The sequence below is a fragment of the Carassius carassius genome, chromosome 2 (assembly GCF_963082965.1).
Source record: "Carassius carassius chromosome 2, fCarCar2.1, whole genome shotgun sequence".
Lineage (NCBI taxonomy): Eukaryota > Metazoa > Chordata > Actinopteri > Cypriniformes > Cyprinidae > Carassius > Carassius carassius.
The window spans coordinates 4,757,830-4,774,316 of NC_081756.1; the positions used below are offsets into that span (position 1 = coordinate 4,757,830).

General features: G+C 37.9%; 1 protein-coding gene across 1 annotated transcript; it reads right to left on the bottom strand.

Annotated features, from left to right (window-relative positions):
- Positions 1-598: 598 nt before the first annotated feature.
- Positions 599-2,988, bottom strand: LOC132096009 (Fc receptor-like protein 5). The gene is made up of 5 exons (XM_059501121.1): positions 2,802-2,988; positions 2,410-2,694; positions 2,055-2,333; positions 1,507-1,770; positions 599-942 (listed from the first exon to the last, which is right to left on the bottom strand). The coding sequence occupies exons 1-5, from the start codon at positions 2,986-2,988 to the stop codon at positions 662-664; spliced, it is 1,296 nt and encodes a 431-aa protein (XP_059357104.1). The 3' UTR covers positions 599-661.
- Between the last annotated feature and the right edge of the window lie 13,499 nt (positions 2,989-16,487).

Below are 16,487 nucleotides of genomic sequence, written 5' to 3' on the forward strand. Positions count from 1 at the left end.
TAGAAGGGATAATTGGGGAAACACAGGTGGATGGCATGACTAAATTAACAGGGACATGGAACACATGGGGAAATGAAGAGACACACCTGGAAACTAATCAAACCAGACACGGAAGACAGAAACTGGGTCACAGGGGCAAAAACACACAAAATGAGTCCAGGTGTGTGACAATTACAGAGCTCCTAAAGACTTTCAGCAAGTTTATTGGGGAAAACACAACACAATTTTTGTAACCGGATTCTCGGTTTGATCTTCAGTTGACCAATCAGCAGAAAGGGCGTTTAATTCCCGCCCATGTGTAGAAATAAAATATTCAAGCTCTTTATTTATTTTTCTACCCCTGAAGCTGAATTCTCGTTTTTCGTTTTTGAAAAAAAAAAAAAAACACCTGTAAAATGAGCTGTTTTTCTACTCTCGATATTAAATAAAAAAAGAATGATTGATTGATTCACAGATTCATGAGATTGAGTAAATGACCATTTATTTTGGTATAGAGTTTATTCTAATGCTGTAGTTAATGCGCTCTTCATTTCATTGAATTGTAGGATGTTGATGAGGTGTGTACATGTCAGTATCTGTGAAGTGTTAGTTATACTTCAGTTCATGTGAGTTTTCTGAAAGAATAAACACATCTGTCAATAACTAACTGAATGAAATCAAATCAGCGGACAGAGACTGATCTCCACAGACTCTCACCTCTGACTGAGATCCAGCTGTGCAGTGACTGTCCTCTCTCTGTTTTACAGTAGTAGAAACCCTCGTCTGACTCTGAGACAGTCGTGATGATCATCTCTCCTGTCGTCTGATTCTGGACGAGTGATCCGTCTTTATAGAAATCAGCTCTGAGGATCGAGGAGTTTGTAGATCGATGTAAACAGTGTAGAGTCAGAGTATGTCCCTCAATCACAGGATCAACAGAACTCTCCAGAATCACATCACCATCTACACAACACAAGAAACATCTGCTTACTGATGATGTATCAACACAATTCATCTTATGAACTGAACTGTACTTTAATTATGCTTCTTATGTGATGTTTGTACTAGTTTCATGCAGTCCAACCCAATCTCATATTAGGTGCCAAATTTGTATGAATTTAAATGACTTTATGTTGATATGTTTCATGTGGCAGTCGTCTGTGATTGGCTGGCACTTTAACTTTAGTTTTGTGTTCATTTATTTATTAAAGTTTTATGTTTAAATGTTCACTGTTTCCCGCCTCCTTCTCCATCAATTCACCACATTGTAAAATAGTTACCAAGTGTCATGTGAGTATGTTTTGTGTAGTCAGACTTTTAACTGCTGGCATGAAACTTTTGTTGCTTAATCAGACCAAAAACTGTCCATTTAAATGAGAGGAGACTGTCTGATGAATGTGGACAGGTTTAGCTCCACTATAATAGAAACAATTTATTCAAATAATTGTACAGCATTGTCATTCTCATGACTTTGTCATTAGAATTCAGATTAGAAAGTGTGTAGATGTGATTAGAAACAGGACTCACCGTGTACAGTGATGTTTAGAGGATGACGTTTCTCTCCAGATTCAGACTGACACCAGTAAACTCCAGAGTCAGATGTGCTGAGAGAGACGAGTCGACACGTAGATCCTGTTAGTTTTGAACAATCTTCTGTGTTTCTGTCTGTGTATCTTCTCACTGTCCATCCAGAAGAGTTCGTCTGATCCTCACAGCTCAGAGAGAGAGAGTCAGATGAGAAGTGTTGACTTCTGCTGGGACGGACCACCAGAGACACTGAAGGAGAAACACCTGAGACAGACCAAAACCACACTTAAAAACATGTTTGAATAATAAAATGTGTAATTAAAATTATGATGAAATTTAGAACCAAAGTTTTAAATAAGAAGGGTCTTATGCATATATTATGAGTTGTATTTGATAGTGTTTCTGATCTGGTTTAGATTGAGAATTGGAGGGAAGTGAGAGCAGGTTTTTGAGGTTTGCATTGGTTTCAGATGGTTTTGTCCCCCAGAGACTGTAATAAAACACAAATACAGATGAGTTCAAGTATAAATACAGTCTCACAGACTCACCAGTGATCCACAGGGGCTGTGTGTTACTGGTCTTTGTGTAATAGGCCGGTCGTCCTCTCTCTGCTCTGCACGTATAAACTCCTGTGTGCTGTAGAGCAGCAGGACTGAGAGTGTAAGAGCCTCCAGCTCCTCTGCTGCTGTCGGACAGATGATCATCATCTCTGAACCAGCTGAACGTCCAGCCTGTAGAGGAGACTGTAACCTCACAGATCAGAGTCACTGAGTCTCCTTCAGTCAGCCACGGCTGTAGAGACACTCGCACTGCTGCCTGAGCTTCAGCTGAACAACACATGAGATGAGTTATAGAGAGAGAAGCTGTTCACACTGATGATAATGAACACACACACAAACTCACCTGATACATTCAGTGTAACAGCATCACTGCGCTGAGAGCTTTGTGTTCCCATCTGTCCTGTACAGGTGTATTTACCACGGTGAAAGTCTTTAACACTGCTGATGTTCAGCTCTTGTGTTGAGGTTCGGTTGACAGAGGTTTTATGTTGGTAGTTTGTTCCCTCTGTTTCCCATCTGTACGTCCACTCAGTGTCTCCTCCCCACTTTATATCACATCTGAGAGAGACTGTTTCTCCTCTGAACACTTGTTCATCCGGTCGTACCATCACCACAGCTTTAGGACTCACTGTACAAACACAGAGTATTACATTAATTTTAGATTCAAAGTGTTAGATGTTCTGTGGATATTGTCTCTGATCTCTGTGTTGTGTCAGATACTATGTTCTCTCTCACCTGTAATATTTACCCACAGTGCATCACTGTATTGTGTGTAGTAGACTGGTTTCCCTCTTCCAGCTCTACACCAGTACTGGCCTCCATCAGACACTGAATCAATCTTCACTCTGTAGGAGTTTGTTTCTGTCTTTGTCTCAGAGTTCAGTGTGTGTTTGTACCAGTAAAAGTCCCATCCATCTCCCATCTCTCTCTCTCTCTCTCTCTCTCTCTCTCTCTCTCTCTCTCTCTCTCTCTCTCTCTCTCTCTCATAACTTAATTTATATCTTCATTAGTCTGCTATCAACAGATCAAGCCTCTGTTACTAGATCTAATATTACGGTTTGACAATGGAGGCGTTGGATGAGATGCGGAAGAAATGAATCCTACTCACAATAGCGTTTTAAGAACAAAAACCAGAAGAATGCCTTGAAATATATCATCTGATCAATGTCCTGAGGTTTATCGACCGTAGTATTAGCAGAATAATTGACTCGAGCCGTTGAATTATTAGAGAAATAATGCACACCTGAGGTGGTGATGTGGCCACGACGTGATTAATAATGTTTTTCATTTTACTGTATTCAGCTGTTGTTTCTCATTTAAGCCTGTATGCCCATGAAATATAGCCTTAGCTAAACTTTAGCTAACTTATTATATTGTTGCTCATGAGTCATGGATGTTATCAGACAAATTAACTATATGTGTACCTAGCCCACCTAGCCTTATCTCCAAATGACTACAGCCCCATTGACTCTCTCTACCAATGCATTGATGAAATTAATACTTGGATGTGCCAGAACTTTCTTCAGTTAAACAAGGAAAAAACTGAAGTCATTGCATTTGGAAACAAATATGAAGTGTTCAAGGTGAATGCATACCTTGACTCTAGGGGTCAAACAACTAAAAATCAAGTCAGGAATCTTGGTGTGATTCTGGAAACAGACCTTAGTTTCAGTAGTCATGTCAAAGCAGTAACTAAATCAGCATACTATCATCTAAAAAACATTGCAAGAATTAGATGTTTTATTTCAAGTCAAGACTTGGAGAAACTTGTTCATGCCTTTATCACCAGCAGGGTGGACTATTGTAATGGGCTCCTCACCGTTCTTCCCAAAAAAACCATTAGACAGCTGCAGCTCATCCAGAACATCTGAGCATATCACACCAGTCCTCAGGTCCTTACACTGGCTTCCAGTTACATTTAGGATTGATTTTAAAGTACTTTTACTCGTATATAAGTCACTAAATGACCTAGGACCGAAATATATTTCAGATATGCTCACTCAATATAAGCCTAACAGACCACTCAGATCATTAGGATCGAGTCAGTTAGAAATACCAAGGTTTCACAAAACAAGGGGAGTCCTCCTTTAGTTACGATGCTGCCCGCAGCTGGAATCAGCTTCCAGAAGAGATCAGATGTGATAAAACACTGGTCACATTTAAATCTAGACTCAAAACTCATCTGTTTAGCTGTGCATTTATTGAATGAGCACTGTGTGATGTCCGAACCTGATTTCACTGTATTTTACGTATTCAGTATTTCATGTAAAATCATTTTTTTATTTTCTATTTTTATTTTCTATTTCTATTTCCATTTTATTTTTCTATTTTAGTTTCTATTTTAAACTGTTTTAAATTAATTTTAAATAAGTACATTTGTAAATCATTTCCAAAGTTTTAAAATTTCTTGTTTTTATTTTTGTTATTATTTTTCTTCATGATTATCATACTTTCTTTAATGTAAACTACTTTGAATTACCATTGTGTACTAAATGTATAAGTAAACTTGCCTTGCTTTGCCTATATTTGCCTTTTGTCTTCTGGATAATTAGCTGTAAATTCGAGGTAGCGGTAGTTTAGTCTTTTGTTCATCAGCACTCACATCCACACAAGACAAACACATCTGGAAAAGGAGGGAGGGCTTCACTTCTGCAGCTCTCTGTCTGTCTGTGATCTGATTATCAATGTGTGCCACACTGATGTGCTGCAGAGACGCGGAGGGAGAAAGGCATCAGAACTCGAGTCGATTGTTTTTATATTTGTATTTGTTTGACAAGAAAAGCTGTGCTCAAACAGATAGGCTACACAGACATAATACATATATTCATTTAATAAAAAAAAGCTCTAAGGGCACTTGGAGAAAGAAAAGGGCAGGTCTCAAGCCCCGTCTGATGTCTTTGTGTGCACGTGCCTGAAAATTACCATCTGCCCCCAAAAGGTGTAAACTCTCCATGTCAAGGCCTCCATCAATGCAAATTCTAATTGTTATTTCCAGTCTGTGATTTGAAGATGTTTGTCTTGGTCTGAGTATTTAAGGAAATGTTGCAAGAAGATCAGCGTGATTCTGAGCCTGTAGTGTGGATTGACTCTATACTCAATCCCAGGGACGTGCACAGACATTTTGAGGGGCAGGGGCTCAAGTGTTTTTAAACAAAAAACAAAAAAGTTTTAAACAAAAAAGTATATATATATATATAAATTCACCAATTTAGATTTCTAAATTTCAGGGGGAAAGACTCTTGATGTAAGTCAATAACTGGGGACGTTCTGTATGCAAATTAGGCGTCAACTAGTTAAAATGTGCACATTTGCATCTAATTGGCAGGGAAATGCAGGTAAATAGGATAAACAAAATAACTAAAGCATATCACCTGGTGGTGATATATGCTTATTTTATAAACTTATTTTATTACATGGCTTGGTTGAATTCCAATGTAGAATGCGGTCTGTTATAACCAACAGACCGTGTGCGGAGTATAACAGACCGTTGCCATGAAAAACAGAGCGTTGCTATGGACTCACAGGATTCTAACCGTAGAGACGGAGCGGACTATTTTCTTTAGCGGAAGCAAAACAATCGGGAGAGGGAGCGCTTCAGAACTCCTGACCTGATATTTAGATACTATATTTCAATAAATATATTTGTTTGACAGGGAAGCGGTGTGCAAACAGAAATATACATATTATTTTTCAAAAATAAAAAAAAAGCATCCCAGAAAAAAGGGCACTTTCTCTCCAGGAATAAAAAGGGCAGGTGCTCAGGCCCCCTTTCATGTCTATGTGTGCACGTGCCTGCTCAATCCTATGTATTTTTATAAAGTCGGGTGCATCTTTTACTCTCAGATTTATCTTTGAGAATTTGATGTCTTGTATTATGATTGCCTCTGTCTAATGACCAAGACTGACGAGTTTGTGAGTATGAGATCCATTATATATCCATTTGATACGAGACTGTTATATGAATTGGATTAATACGATTAAAGAGTTAAATAAAATAATCAGATGTCTAGATACATTATACTATGAATGATCAATAATAATTGGCATTTCTAACCTAAATTAGAAATAAGAATTAAATTGAAATTAAATGACTTTGTGCACTGAAAAGACTACATATGCAGGAAACCTTCAGCCCCCAGTGGACACCTTCATTTGGCCAGTTGGGTGGACTTTACAGTCACTTTATAAAAAGGAGGAATGTTTGCCCAAAAAAAGAAGATACACATGGCACAGCACTATATCACAGCATAAACTGTGAAGTCGTGGCCTAATGGTTAGAGAGTCGGGCTCGCAATCGAAAGGTTGTGAGTTCGAGTCTCGGGCCGGCAGGAATTGTGGGTGGGGGGAGTGCATGTACAGTTCTCTCTCCACCTTCAATACCACGACTTAGGTGCCCTTGAGCAAGGCATTGAACCCCCAACTGCTCCCCGGGCGCCGCAGCATAAATGGCTGCCCACTGCTCTGGGTGTGTGCTCACAGTGTGTGCGTGTGTTCACTGCTCTGTGTGTGTGCACTTTGGATGGGTTAAAAGCAGAGCACAAATTTCTATCTACATACAGCACGCGTCCCGTTACATGTTTCTACAGGAGCCCGAAACACACAAACTGCTCTACAGACCGCGTTTGTTGTTTTGTGAATAAAACACAATTATGAACAAGTACATTAATATTCACAATAACATTGATTTATTGAATAAAAAAGTAAATATAATTCCTGAATTGACCTTTGTAAAGAGATCTCAGTGGTGTCTGCTGTGTTTATGGAGGACATCTTTACCTGCATCAGCCACCGTAGTTTCTCTAAAGAGAGATGTGAGCGGAGGACTGAGCAACTTCACTAGATAGCGCTAAAATACACACTGCACCTTTAATACATGATCTGAATCATGAACACACTGGTTTGTAGTGCACACAGTTTTACTGTCTCCTGCACTTTGTTATTCTTCTGGTTATTTCTCTACAGTGTCTAATGAACCAGACGTCTCACACATTCACAGAAAACCACTTCTGCGTCGAAAAATAAGGTTCATAACATCCTCTGTGTGTTTCTTCAGGAGAGCATCCATTATATATCGCTTAATATTTTATTTGTTTTTTTATTTTTGTGTAATCATAATCATTGATAATTTTATTGTTTTATTTAATCAAATAATCATTTAATCATTTTTATTATTTAGTATTTCTCTTATTTTTCTTGCTCTTGCGGTGCTTTCAGTTGTTGTTTAACATGATTGTTTGTTTCAAGTAAGAGAATGTGTCCATGTCAAGGTTTTTAACGTCACATGTTGATTTTCTTTAATACAGTTCTAGCTTCACGGCTGAATGTGGTTTTGTGAACTGGTTTTGGGATCAGACAGGACAAGATGGATGTCTCAGGATCTGATAAAGTGACTGGATGGAGATCTGATCTAACAGTCACACGCTCAGACAAACATCTGAATGTAGAGTTAGATCAGGAATGGACTTGAATAAGATCCTCATACAGAGAGCAATAGAGACACAGAACACAAATATTCAGGATTCTGCTTAATAATACAGAATTATATTAAACTCTTATGATTTCACTAACTACATTCATTTAAACTTTTTTAATTACTGAATTTTATGATGTAATGAATTTTATTTCAATTAATTACAATGAATAAACAAAGAAGTTTGAATGTGTGATCTTCTGGATTAATCATATTTGATGTGCCATAATCATATTTCATGTTATATTTAATCTGTCTAAACTTTCACTTTCATTGATCTACAGATGATACAGTCGCGGCCAAAAGTTTTGAGAATTACATAAATATTGGAAATTGGAAAAGTTGCTGCTTAAGTTTTTTATAATAGCAATTTGCATATACTCCAGAATGTTATGAAGAGTGATCAGATGAATTGCATAGTCCTTCTGTGAGCGCAACAAGCCGACTCACTATCTTAGGACTTCAGAGTTCTTTTGTACTCAACACAAAACGGCAGTGAATAAAAGTCTTGAATCCAAAGTTCTTCGTTTGACTGTTTAATTATAAATCTTAAAATATAAAAAACGTAGGATATTTACTTTTCTTACAAATTAACTGTGCAGTTTTGCATAGGTCAAAAGACTGTGTTGCTCCAAAAGTCCAGTGGCTTCTGACTGTTTCATAGGGTTCTATTTCTTTCATAATAAATCTAACAGCCAATCAAATTACGTTATACTACATCACTGGCTAACTGGCTAACTCTAACATTCCAATTTCTACGTTTCATTTGCAACACAGGTTTTTCTCAGATTTTACAAAATAAACTCAAAATATTATTACTTCCATAGAAATGGCTTCAACATATCCCGGTCCCTAATTGACTAGGCCTTAACATATCAATTATCAACTTAAATTTTAAACTGAAGTCATTTACACTTTTACATTTAACACGTTCTAAATTCCTTTTAGCAAGAACCTTCTTCTCTTCACAGGAAAGTCTGTAAAGGTAAACATTAACTGCTAAGTATAAACAACTAAATACTTCTCACAGACTATTCAACTGATAGTTTCTATTCTATTTAAGTCTTTCTCTTCTTTCTTCAGTCTTCTCCCTGCAACAAACAAAGTTTAGTTATGGGTCTTTGAATGATGCTGGTCTTCTTCCGAACTTCAGCACTTCTGACAATGCCTTTGGCATCGGGCATCACCCTCATAATTCTGCCTAACATCCAGGAGTTTCTTGACAGGAACGAATCTGCGACGAGGACAACATCTCCAACCTTGAAACTGACATACTTCCACTGAGAAGATGTAGTCGCTTCTCTAATGAAAGAGACACGGTTGGCTACAAACGTTTTGAAACGAAGGGCATCGCTCTCAATGTACTTTAGTACTGTTGTACTATCCGTCCAGAAGACCGACTCCATCAGGGGAACTTCAAGTTCTTCTTTCAACATCCGATCGATCTTGACGGCAACCATTGCTGCTGTCAACTCCATTCTCGGGATCGTGATCTGTTTAAGTGGAGCGTCTCTGGACTTTCCCATCAAGAATGATACATGTTTCTCACTCCGGTCATTTGACAGCAAGAGATACGACACAACGCCATATCCATCTTGACTAGCATCTGAGAAATTATGAATTTGAGCAGTGTTTGTGGGACCAAATGCGGCGGGTTTGAAACATCTGTTCAGACGTACTTCTAAAAGCTTGTCTAAGTCTGTCGGCCACTTCATCCATGTCCGACATTCCTTTTCATGGATTTCTTCATCCCAACCTTTCTTCTCCTGGCAGAGATTTCTTAAAATGAGCTTGATGGGTAGTAGGAGTGGTGCCAAAAAACCCATTGGGTCATACACCGAACTGACTACAGATAAAATGCCCCGTCTTGTACATGGCTTGTCCGGCAGATGTATTTTGAACCTGAAGCTGTCAGAACTCGTGCACCACTGCATGCCTAATGCCCGTTCCACTGGTAACTCATCATGTTCCAAAACCAGATCTTTGACTTCAGCCGCTCGTTCTTGGTCAGGAATGGAACCCAGCAGGGCTTTGGATTGAATGTAAGGGGTGTTTTACCAGCTCCACGATGCACGTAATCGTCTACACTGTGTTTTTCTGGTTTACACATCAGGGGTTCAGATCTGGGCCCTGAAGGTAGCACTGATAAATCATGTTGAGATTCATGAACATCTTCAAATTCTTCGTATATTCAGTTTGGCATCTGAAGCAGCAAGCTCAGTTTTAAGCTCCAAATTGCTCTTTTCTAATTATCAAGCGAGTTTCTTCCTGTTCTATTGCTTCTCTCTTTTTCATTGCTGCAGCTCTTGCCAACAGTGCTTCACGTTCAGCTTTAATTCTCAGCCTTGCAGAAGTAGTACTGGAAGTCTGGCTTACCACGGAGTTAGCTTTGGATACACTATCATGTGGCCTAATATCATCTTCCTCATCTTTTAGAACATTTGCAATCCATTTATTTGTGTCTTCTACAAACTGCTGAAATTCCGAAAATCTGTTCTCATAAGCATCTTGATCTGCTTTCTTATCATCTTCATCTATTAACTCACACAACTCTTCATTAATCCGTTCATACTGTCTTAAGCATCTTTTGAACCGTAACAATTCTTCATCTTTAATGAAATTAACATTGTGTTCATTTTCCTTCAATTTGGCTAAATCATTCTTCAGTTTGGTTATTTGTGCCAACTTTCCCTTGCGTTCTCCTTTTAGCCTGTGTATTTTCTCCTCTACAGCCTTTTCTGTGGGCTTTGGCGCCCTCTTTTGGTCAACACACGCAGCTGCGCTTTCATCTGCCATGTCATGTCACTTTTAAATCTTCACACAAAACTGTCACAATTCTTAATATTGACCACAGCTTCTAATCTTCTTATAAACACTCATTTACAAGAGTCACTGATGTGCAGGATTTATTATTTGATAGCAGCAGCTAACAGGTTTTCCTCAGAGCCGCCCGATCGATTAGTTCGCCGTCATCACGGCTGTCTTTTTTCTTTAGCGATCTTCTCACGCTGCTCGTCTTTCGGCTTCCTCAAGCAATCTTCCGAATTTACTCGATATTTTGACTATGTCGAGCAGTCTTTTGACTTTGAATGTGAGCGCAACAAGCCGACTCACTAGCTTAGGACTTCAGAGTTATTTTGTACTCAACACAAAACGCCAGTGAATAAAAGTCTTGAATCCAAAGTTCTTCGTTTGACTGTTTAATTATAAATCTTAAAATATAGAAAACGTAGGATATTTACTTTTCTTACAAATTAACTGTGCAGTTTTGCATAGGTCAAAAGACTGTGTTGCTCCAAAAGTCCAGTGGCTTCTGACTGTTTCATAGGGTTCTATTTCTTTCATAATAAATCTAACAGCCAATCAAATTACGTTATACTACATCACTGGCTAACTGGCTAACTCTAACATTCCAATATCTACGTTTCATTTGCAACACAGGTTTTTCTCAGATTTTACAAAATAAACTCAAAATATTATTACTTCCATAGAAATGGCTTCAACACCTTCTTTGCCATGAAAATTAACTTAATCCCAAAAAAACATTTCCACTGCATTTCATTGCTGTCATTAAAGGACCTGCTGAGATCATTTCAGTAATTGTCTTGTTAACTCAGGTGAGAATGTTGACAAGCACAAGGTTGGAGATCATTATGTCAGGCTGATTGGGTTAGAATGGCAGACTTGACATGTTAAAAGGAGGGTGATGCTTGAAATCATTGTTCTTCCATTGTTAACCATGGTGACCTGCAAAGAAACGCGTGCAGCCATCATTGCGTTGCATAAAAATGGCTTCACAGGCAAGGATATTGTGGTTACTAAGATTGCACCTAAATAAACAATTTATAGGATCATCAAGAACTTCAAGGAAAGAGGTTCAATTCTTGTAAAGAAGGCTTCAGGGCGTCCAAGAAAGTCCAGCAAGCGCCAGGATGGTCTCCTAAAGAGGATTCAGCTGCGGGATCGGAGTGCCACCAGTGCAGAGCTTGCTCAGGAATGGCAGCAGGCAGGTGTGAGTGCATCTGCACGCACAGTGAGGCCAAGACTTTTGGAAGATGGCCTGGTGTCAAGAAGGGCAGCAAAGAAGCCATTTCTCTCCAAAAAAAACATCAGGGACAGATTGATCTTCTGCAGAAAGTATAGTGAATGGACTGCTGAGGACTGGGGCAAAGTCATATTCTCCGATGAAGCCCCTTTCAGATTGTTTGGGGCATCTGGAAAAAGGCTTGTCCGGAGAAGAAAAGGTGAGCGCTACCATCAGTCCTGTGTCATGCCAACAGTAAAGCATCCTGACACCATTCATGTGTGGGGTTGCTTCTCATCCAAGGGAGTGGGCTCACTCACAATTCTGCCCAAAAACACAGCCATGAATAAAGAATGGTACCAAAACACCCTCCAACAGCAACTTCTTCCAACAATCCAACAACAGTTTGGTGAAGAACAATGCATTTTCCAGCACGATGGAGCACCGTGACATAAGGCAAAAGTGATAACTAAGTGGCTCGGGACCAGAATGTTGAAATTTTGGGTCCATGGCCTGGAAACTCCCCAGATCTTAATCCCATTGAGAACTTGTGGTCAATCCTCAAGAGGCGGGTGGACAAACAAAAACCCACTAATTCTGACAAACTCCAAGAAGTGATTATGAAAGAATGGGTTGCTATCAGTCAGGATTTGGCCCAGAAGTTGATTGAGAGCATGCCCATTCGAATTGCAGAGGTCCTGAAAAAGAAGGGCCAACACTGCAAATACTGACTCTTTGCATAAATGTCATGTAATTGTCGATAAAAGCCTTTGAAACATATGAAGTGCTTGTAATTATATTTCAGTACATCACAGAAACAACTGAAACAAAGATCTAGAAGCAGTTTAGCAGCAAACTTTTTGAAAACTAATATTTATGTAATCCTCAAAACTTTTGGCCACAACTGTACATACAGCAACTTTCTACAATAATTATTGTTGTATTTGTGTATTATGATATATTGTGACACAACATATTGTTGTACTTCTAGAAGTCTCTCTGTGATGAAGCGGCTGATGAAAGCTGCTCTGTGTTTTAAAGATGCATTATTATTTATTCTTTAGCTGATTATATTTTTTCTTTAATATGTTTCTGTTGCTTTGATATTCTTTGTGAGGATAAATCCAGAGAATACAATATAATGCACTGTAAAGTCATAAATCAGGAGAAATGAACACATTTGAGCATCATTAAACTGTCTGTGAATGAATCTCAATCTCACTTCAGCTGCTTCAGTTTCTTTCTGCAGTGGAAACATCAGTTTAGTTGATATTGATTTAATTTGATTAGTAACAGCCCTATAACATCTTCTCAAATTCTTACATTTTATTAATAATTAAGTTAACGTAATATGAAAGATGATGCACACATTAAATAAGGTTAGGGTAAAAAATAAATCCCCTTTATTTAGGCAAAAATTACCTGGAAATTAAAGTAGATTTTACTATGCATTAGTGAACTTGAATCATATAAAATATAATTTCTTAACAAAACTGAGGCCAGTGAAAAGCTGAGTTGTTAGTAATTGTGTAAAACCTCTAGTCACAGAGTCTCTGAGCAGAAACATGAATGTCAAGCTCTGTGTGTAATCATAGAGACAGAGACTACAGTAAAAGTAAAGAGAGAGACTGTCTCTCCTCTGAACACACACTGATCTGATCTGATCTCAGCTTCACTACAGCTTCTGATCTCCATCTATTAATACACTTATGAGGAAATATTGATAGAAACAGCATCTCAGTATCATGATCACTGTTATGAACTCAAAATCATTATGAGAAAAATACTGCACTAAATTAAATATCTGGTTTGCTTGTAGTTGGTGTTGATTATTAAAAATGTTTCCAATTTTCCAATCATATACTGATTTCTATATTCAGTCAACATTTATGTTCTTTAATTTACATATTACAGTGTACAACATTCACATAAACAATTTTCTTTATGAGGACGATGATATTAAACTCACCCTTCACTGAGAGAGAAACAGAGCTTGATTGTGATGAGACTGATCTTCCTTCTATGTGTCCTCTACACGTGTACAGACCCTCATCAGATGTAGTTACTGCTCTGATAGTGAGAGTGTTTCTGTCTACAGTGTGACGCTGAGATGGCAGAGACACTTGAATGTTTCCTTTATTCCACTCATATTTCCAGTCACTGTGATCAGGCTCTATCTCACACTTCAGTCTCACTCTCTCTCCAGTGAATACAGCAGTGTCTGGAGTCACAGTCAGAGTAGATCTGGGTAAAGCTGTTAACAAAAAAAATAAAAAAAGGGACTGAAACAAAACTATCAGTAACAATATTGTAAATGGTTTACACAATTATACAGTTCAATTATTATGTCATATTTGATTATGTTTGTCATGTTCTGGTTTGTTGTGGTCAGTTTTGTGCTCTCAGTGTTTTCTGGAGGCTCTGGCTCCGTCTCGTCCTCAGACAAACACCTCTGACTCGTCATAGAAAGCAGAATGAAGCTCCTGCTGAAGGAGAGCTGAACACCTCCAACTACAACCTCATATGAGGAGACACTGAATCTCAATCAACTTCAGCAGACGATCTGAAGACTTCAGCAACTCATTTAACATCATCATCTGGAAGTCACTTCACTCTCTCTGACTTCAGGACTAAACTCATCTCTATTGAACTCTGTGACTAAAGTAATCATTAGGTGTGTAACGATACACTCATGTCACCATTCACTTCAACACATGACACTGATCTCACTATATACTCGAAACAAGACCGAAACAGAGTCAAAATGACAAATTTTATATACACTGTTTCTATCCATGATACTGACATGATGATGCTCTTGTGTTTCTGTTTTGTGTTTAAGGACTTTTATGTTGAAGTGTTTTTCTCATTGTTTCTATGTTCACTTCCTGTTTCCCTTGTTGCCTTGCCTACCTTGTTTGTTTCCATAGTTACCCTCCACTGTTCCCATGACGACTCATTGTCTACACCTGTCTCTTCTTGTCTCTATGATCCAGTGTTTCTCTTCTTTATTGTCTGGTATGGATGTATTTGTTTCAGTTCCTGTATTTGGTTTCTCTTGTTCATTGCTGGATTTACTGTTGTCTTGTTTAAATCAGCTTTAAACTGCACTTGGATCCAACATTATGTTTTACTGAAACAGCCACGTTACAGAAACAGCAGACCATTGATAGATCTAGTCGTATTAATTCAGCTTCAGCAAGAAACTCATTCACTCGAGGACCATCGAAGACTTTCTGGACATTTCTGATCTAACTGAGCTGCCTGACTTTCCTCTCATTGATTTCTTCTGCCATGAATCAACAAGCGTTACAATCTACACTGATCTGTGATGATCCTCGAGGATCTCTGAGTCAGTTTCTAGAATGACACTCTTACACTCTTTGTGTGACACTGATGTTAAAGAGGAGAGATGTGGAGAGGAGACTGATGTCTCTCCTCGTCTGATTCACTGCAGGTTTAAAGAGGTCATAAGATGCTGCTAAAAACAACATTATTTTGTGTATTTGGTGTAATGACGTGTTTATGGTTTAAGGTTAAAAAAACACATTCCACATAATGCCTTCTGAAACACATACATTTTTACAAGGCTCCTCTTCTGAAAAGCGAGGTGTGCTCTGATTGGTCAGCTTTACAGTGTGCTGTGATTGGCCGAATACTTCAAGCGTGTGACGTAAATGTTAACTTAACAAGAGGACACAACTTTACTATAAAACTCTTCACATGTACTGTCCCTGTAAGTCTTTTCTCTCATAATTTAAGTTGGGCATCTCTTCACAATGCACATTCTGTCTTTCTAATTTGGAAACAATAACACACTTATTTTTTTATGTGATTATGCAAATTATTTTTGGAAAGAAATGTCTTGGCTTATTTTCTCAGCTTACAACAAACTTTTTAGGTTTGAGAGAATTAATGTACTTAATAAGAAAGCTGCTAAAACTACTGTATTAATGGGGGAAAACATGAATTTGATGTAAGGGTTAACACCTGTGTATTCCTTGAAGTTGACATTTTATGTGTAATTTTACATTTAAATTATTCTTTATTTAAATTTTTGATTAATTAAATTCATTAAATTCATTGTTTTTTCTATTTACATTTAATTTGTACTTTTCTTTGTATTCTGGTAGAGTATGACTCCCTTCCTTGATTCCTCTTTCCTTCTGCTGATAACTGAAAAGATCCTCCACAAACAAACAAAGTGAAAAAAAAAAGTAAACTGAAAGGATGTTGTGGCACAATGTTTTCTCTTCCACAGAAGAAGAAAAGTTTATAAATCATGAAGCTTGTGTCAGAATATCAGTCTGTGAGTCAAAGAATCAAGAAAACTCATTTATTATAACAACTTCATCTCAGACAGATGATAAAACTAAAAGATGAATGAATGAGTGATTGTAACAAACAGAGGTGGAAAGAGTACAAAAATATTCAACTCAAGTAAAAGTACCATTACATTAATGAAATTTTACTTAAGTACAAGTAAAAGTACCAGTCTAAAAATCAACTCAAGTAAAAGTAAAAAGTAGCTCATTTAAAATTTACTCAGAGTAAAAATTACTTAGTTACATTTTAACAGTGGGAGGGAGTCAAAAATGGGACTGGCCAAGGGTGTCAAACTCAGTTCCTGCAGGGCCACAGTCCTGCACAGTTTAGATTTAACCCTAATTAAACACACCTGATCCAGCTAATCTAATCATTTAGGTTTATTTGAAAACTACATGATATGTGTGCTGGAGCAGGGTTAGAACTAAACTCTGCAGAGCTATGGCCCTCCAGGAACTGAGTTTGACACCCCTGGGATAGGTCTATTAATCTCAAACTAGTTGTTTTTAATTAAAGGAATCAGTTATTTAGAATAATAAAACATTTGGGCTGTTCCCAGGCAAATCAGTATCAACAAACTCATCTTTTAATGCAGAGGAAA

Coding starts and splice junctions, on each gene's coding strand:
- LOC132096009 (XM_059501121.1), bottom strand. CDS start 2,988: ATGGGAGATGGATGGGACTTTTACTGGTACAAACACACACTGAACTCT. Junction 2,695..2,801: donor ACTGTGGGTAAATATTACAG/GTGAGAGAGAAC, acceptor GTGTTTGTACAG/TGAGTCCTAAAGCTGTGGTG. Junction 2,334..2,409: donor TGTTACACTGAATGTATCAG/GTGAGTTTGTGT, acceptor TGTGTTGTTCAG/CTGAAGCTCAGGCAGCAGTG.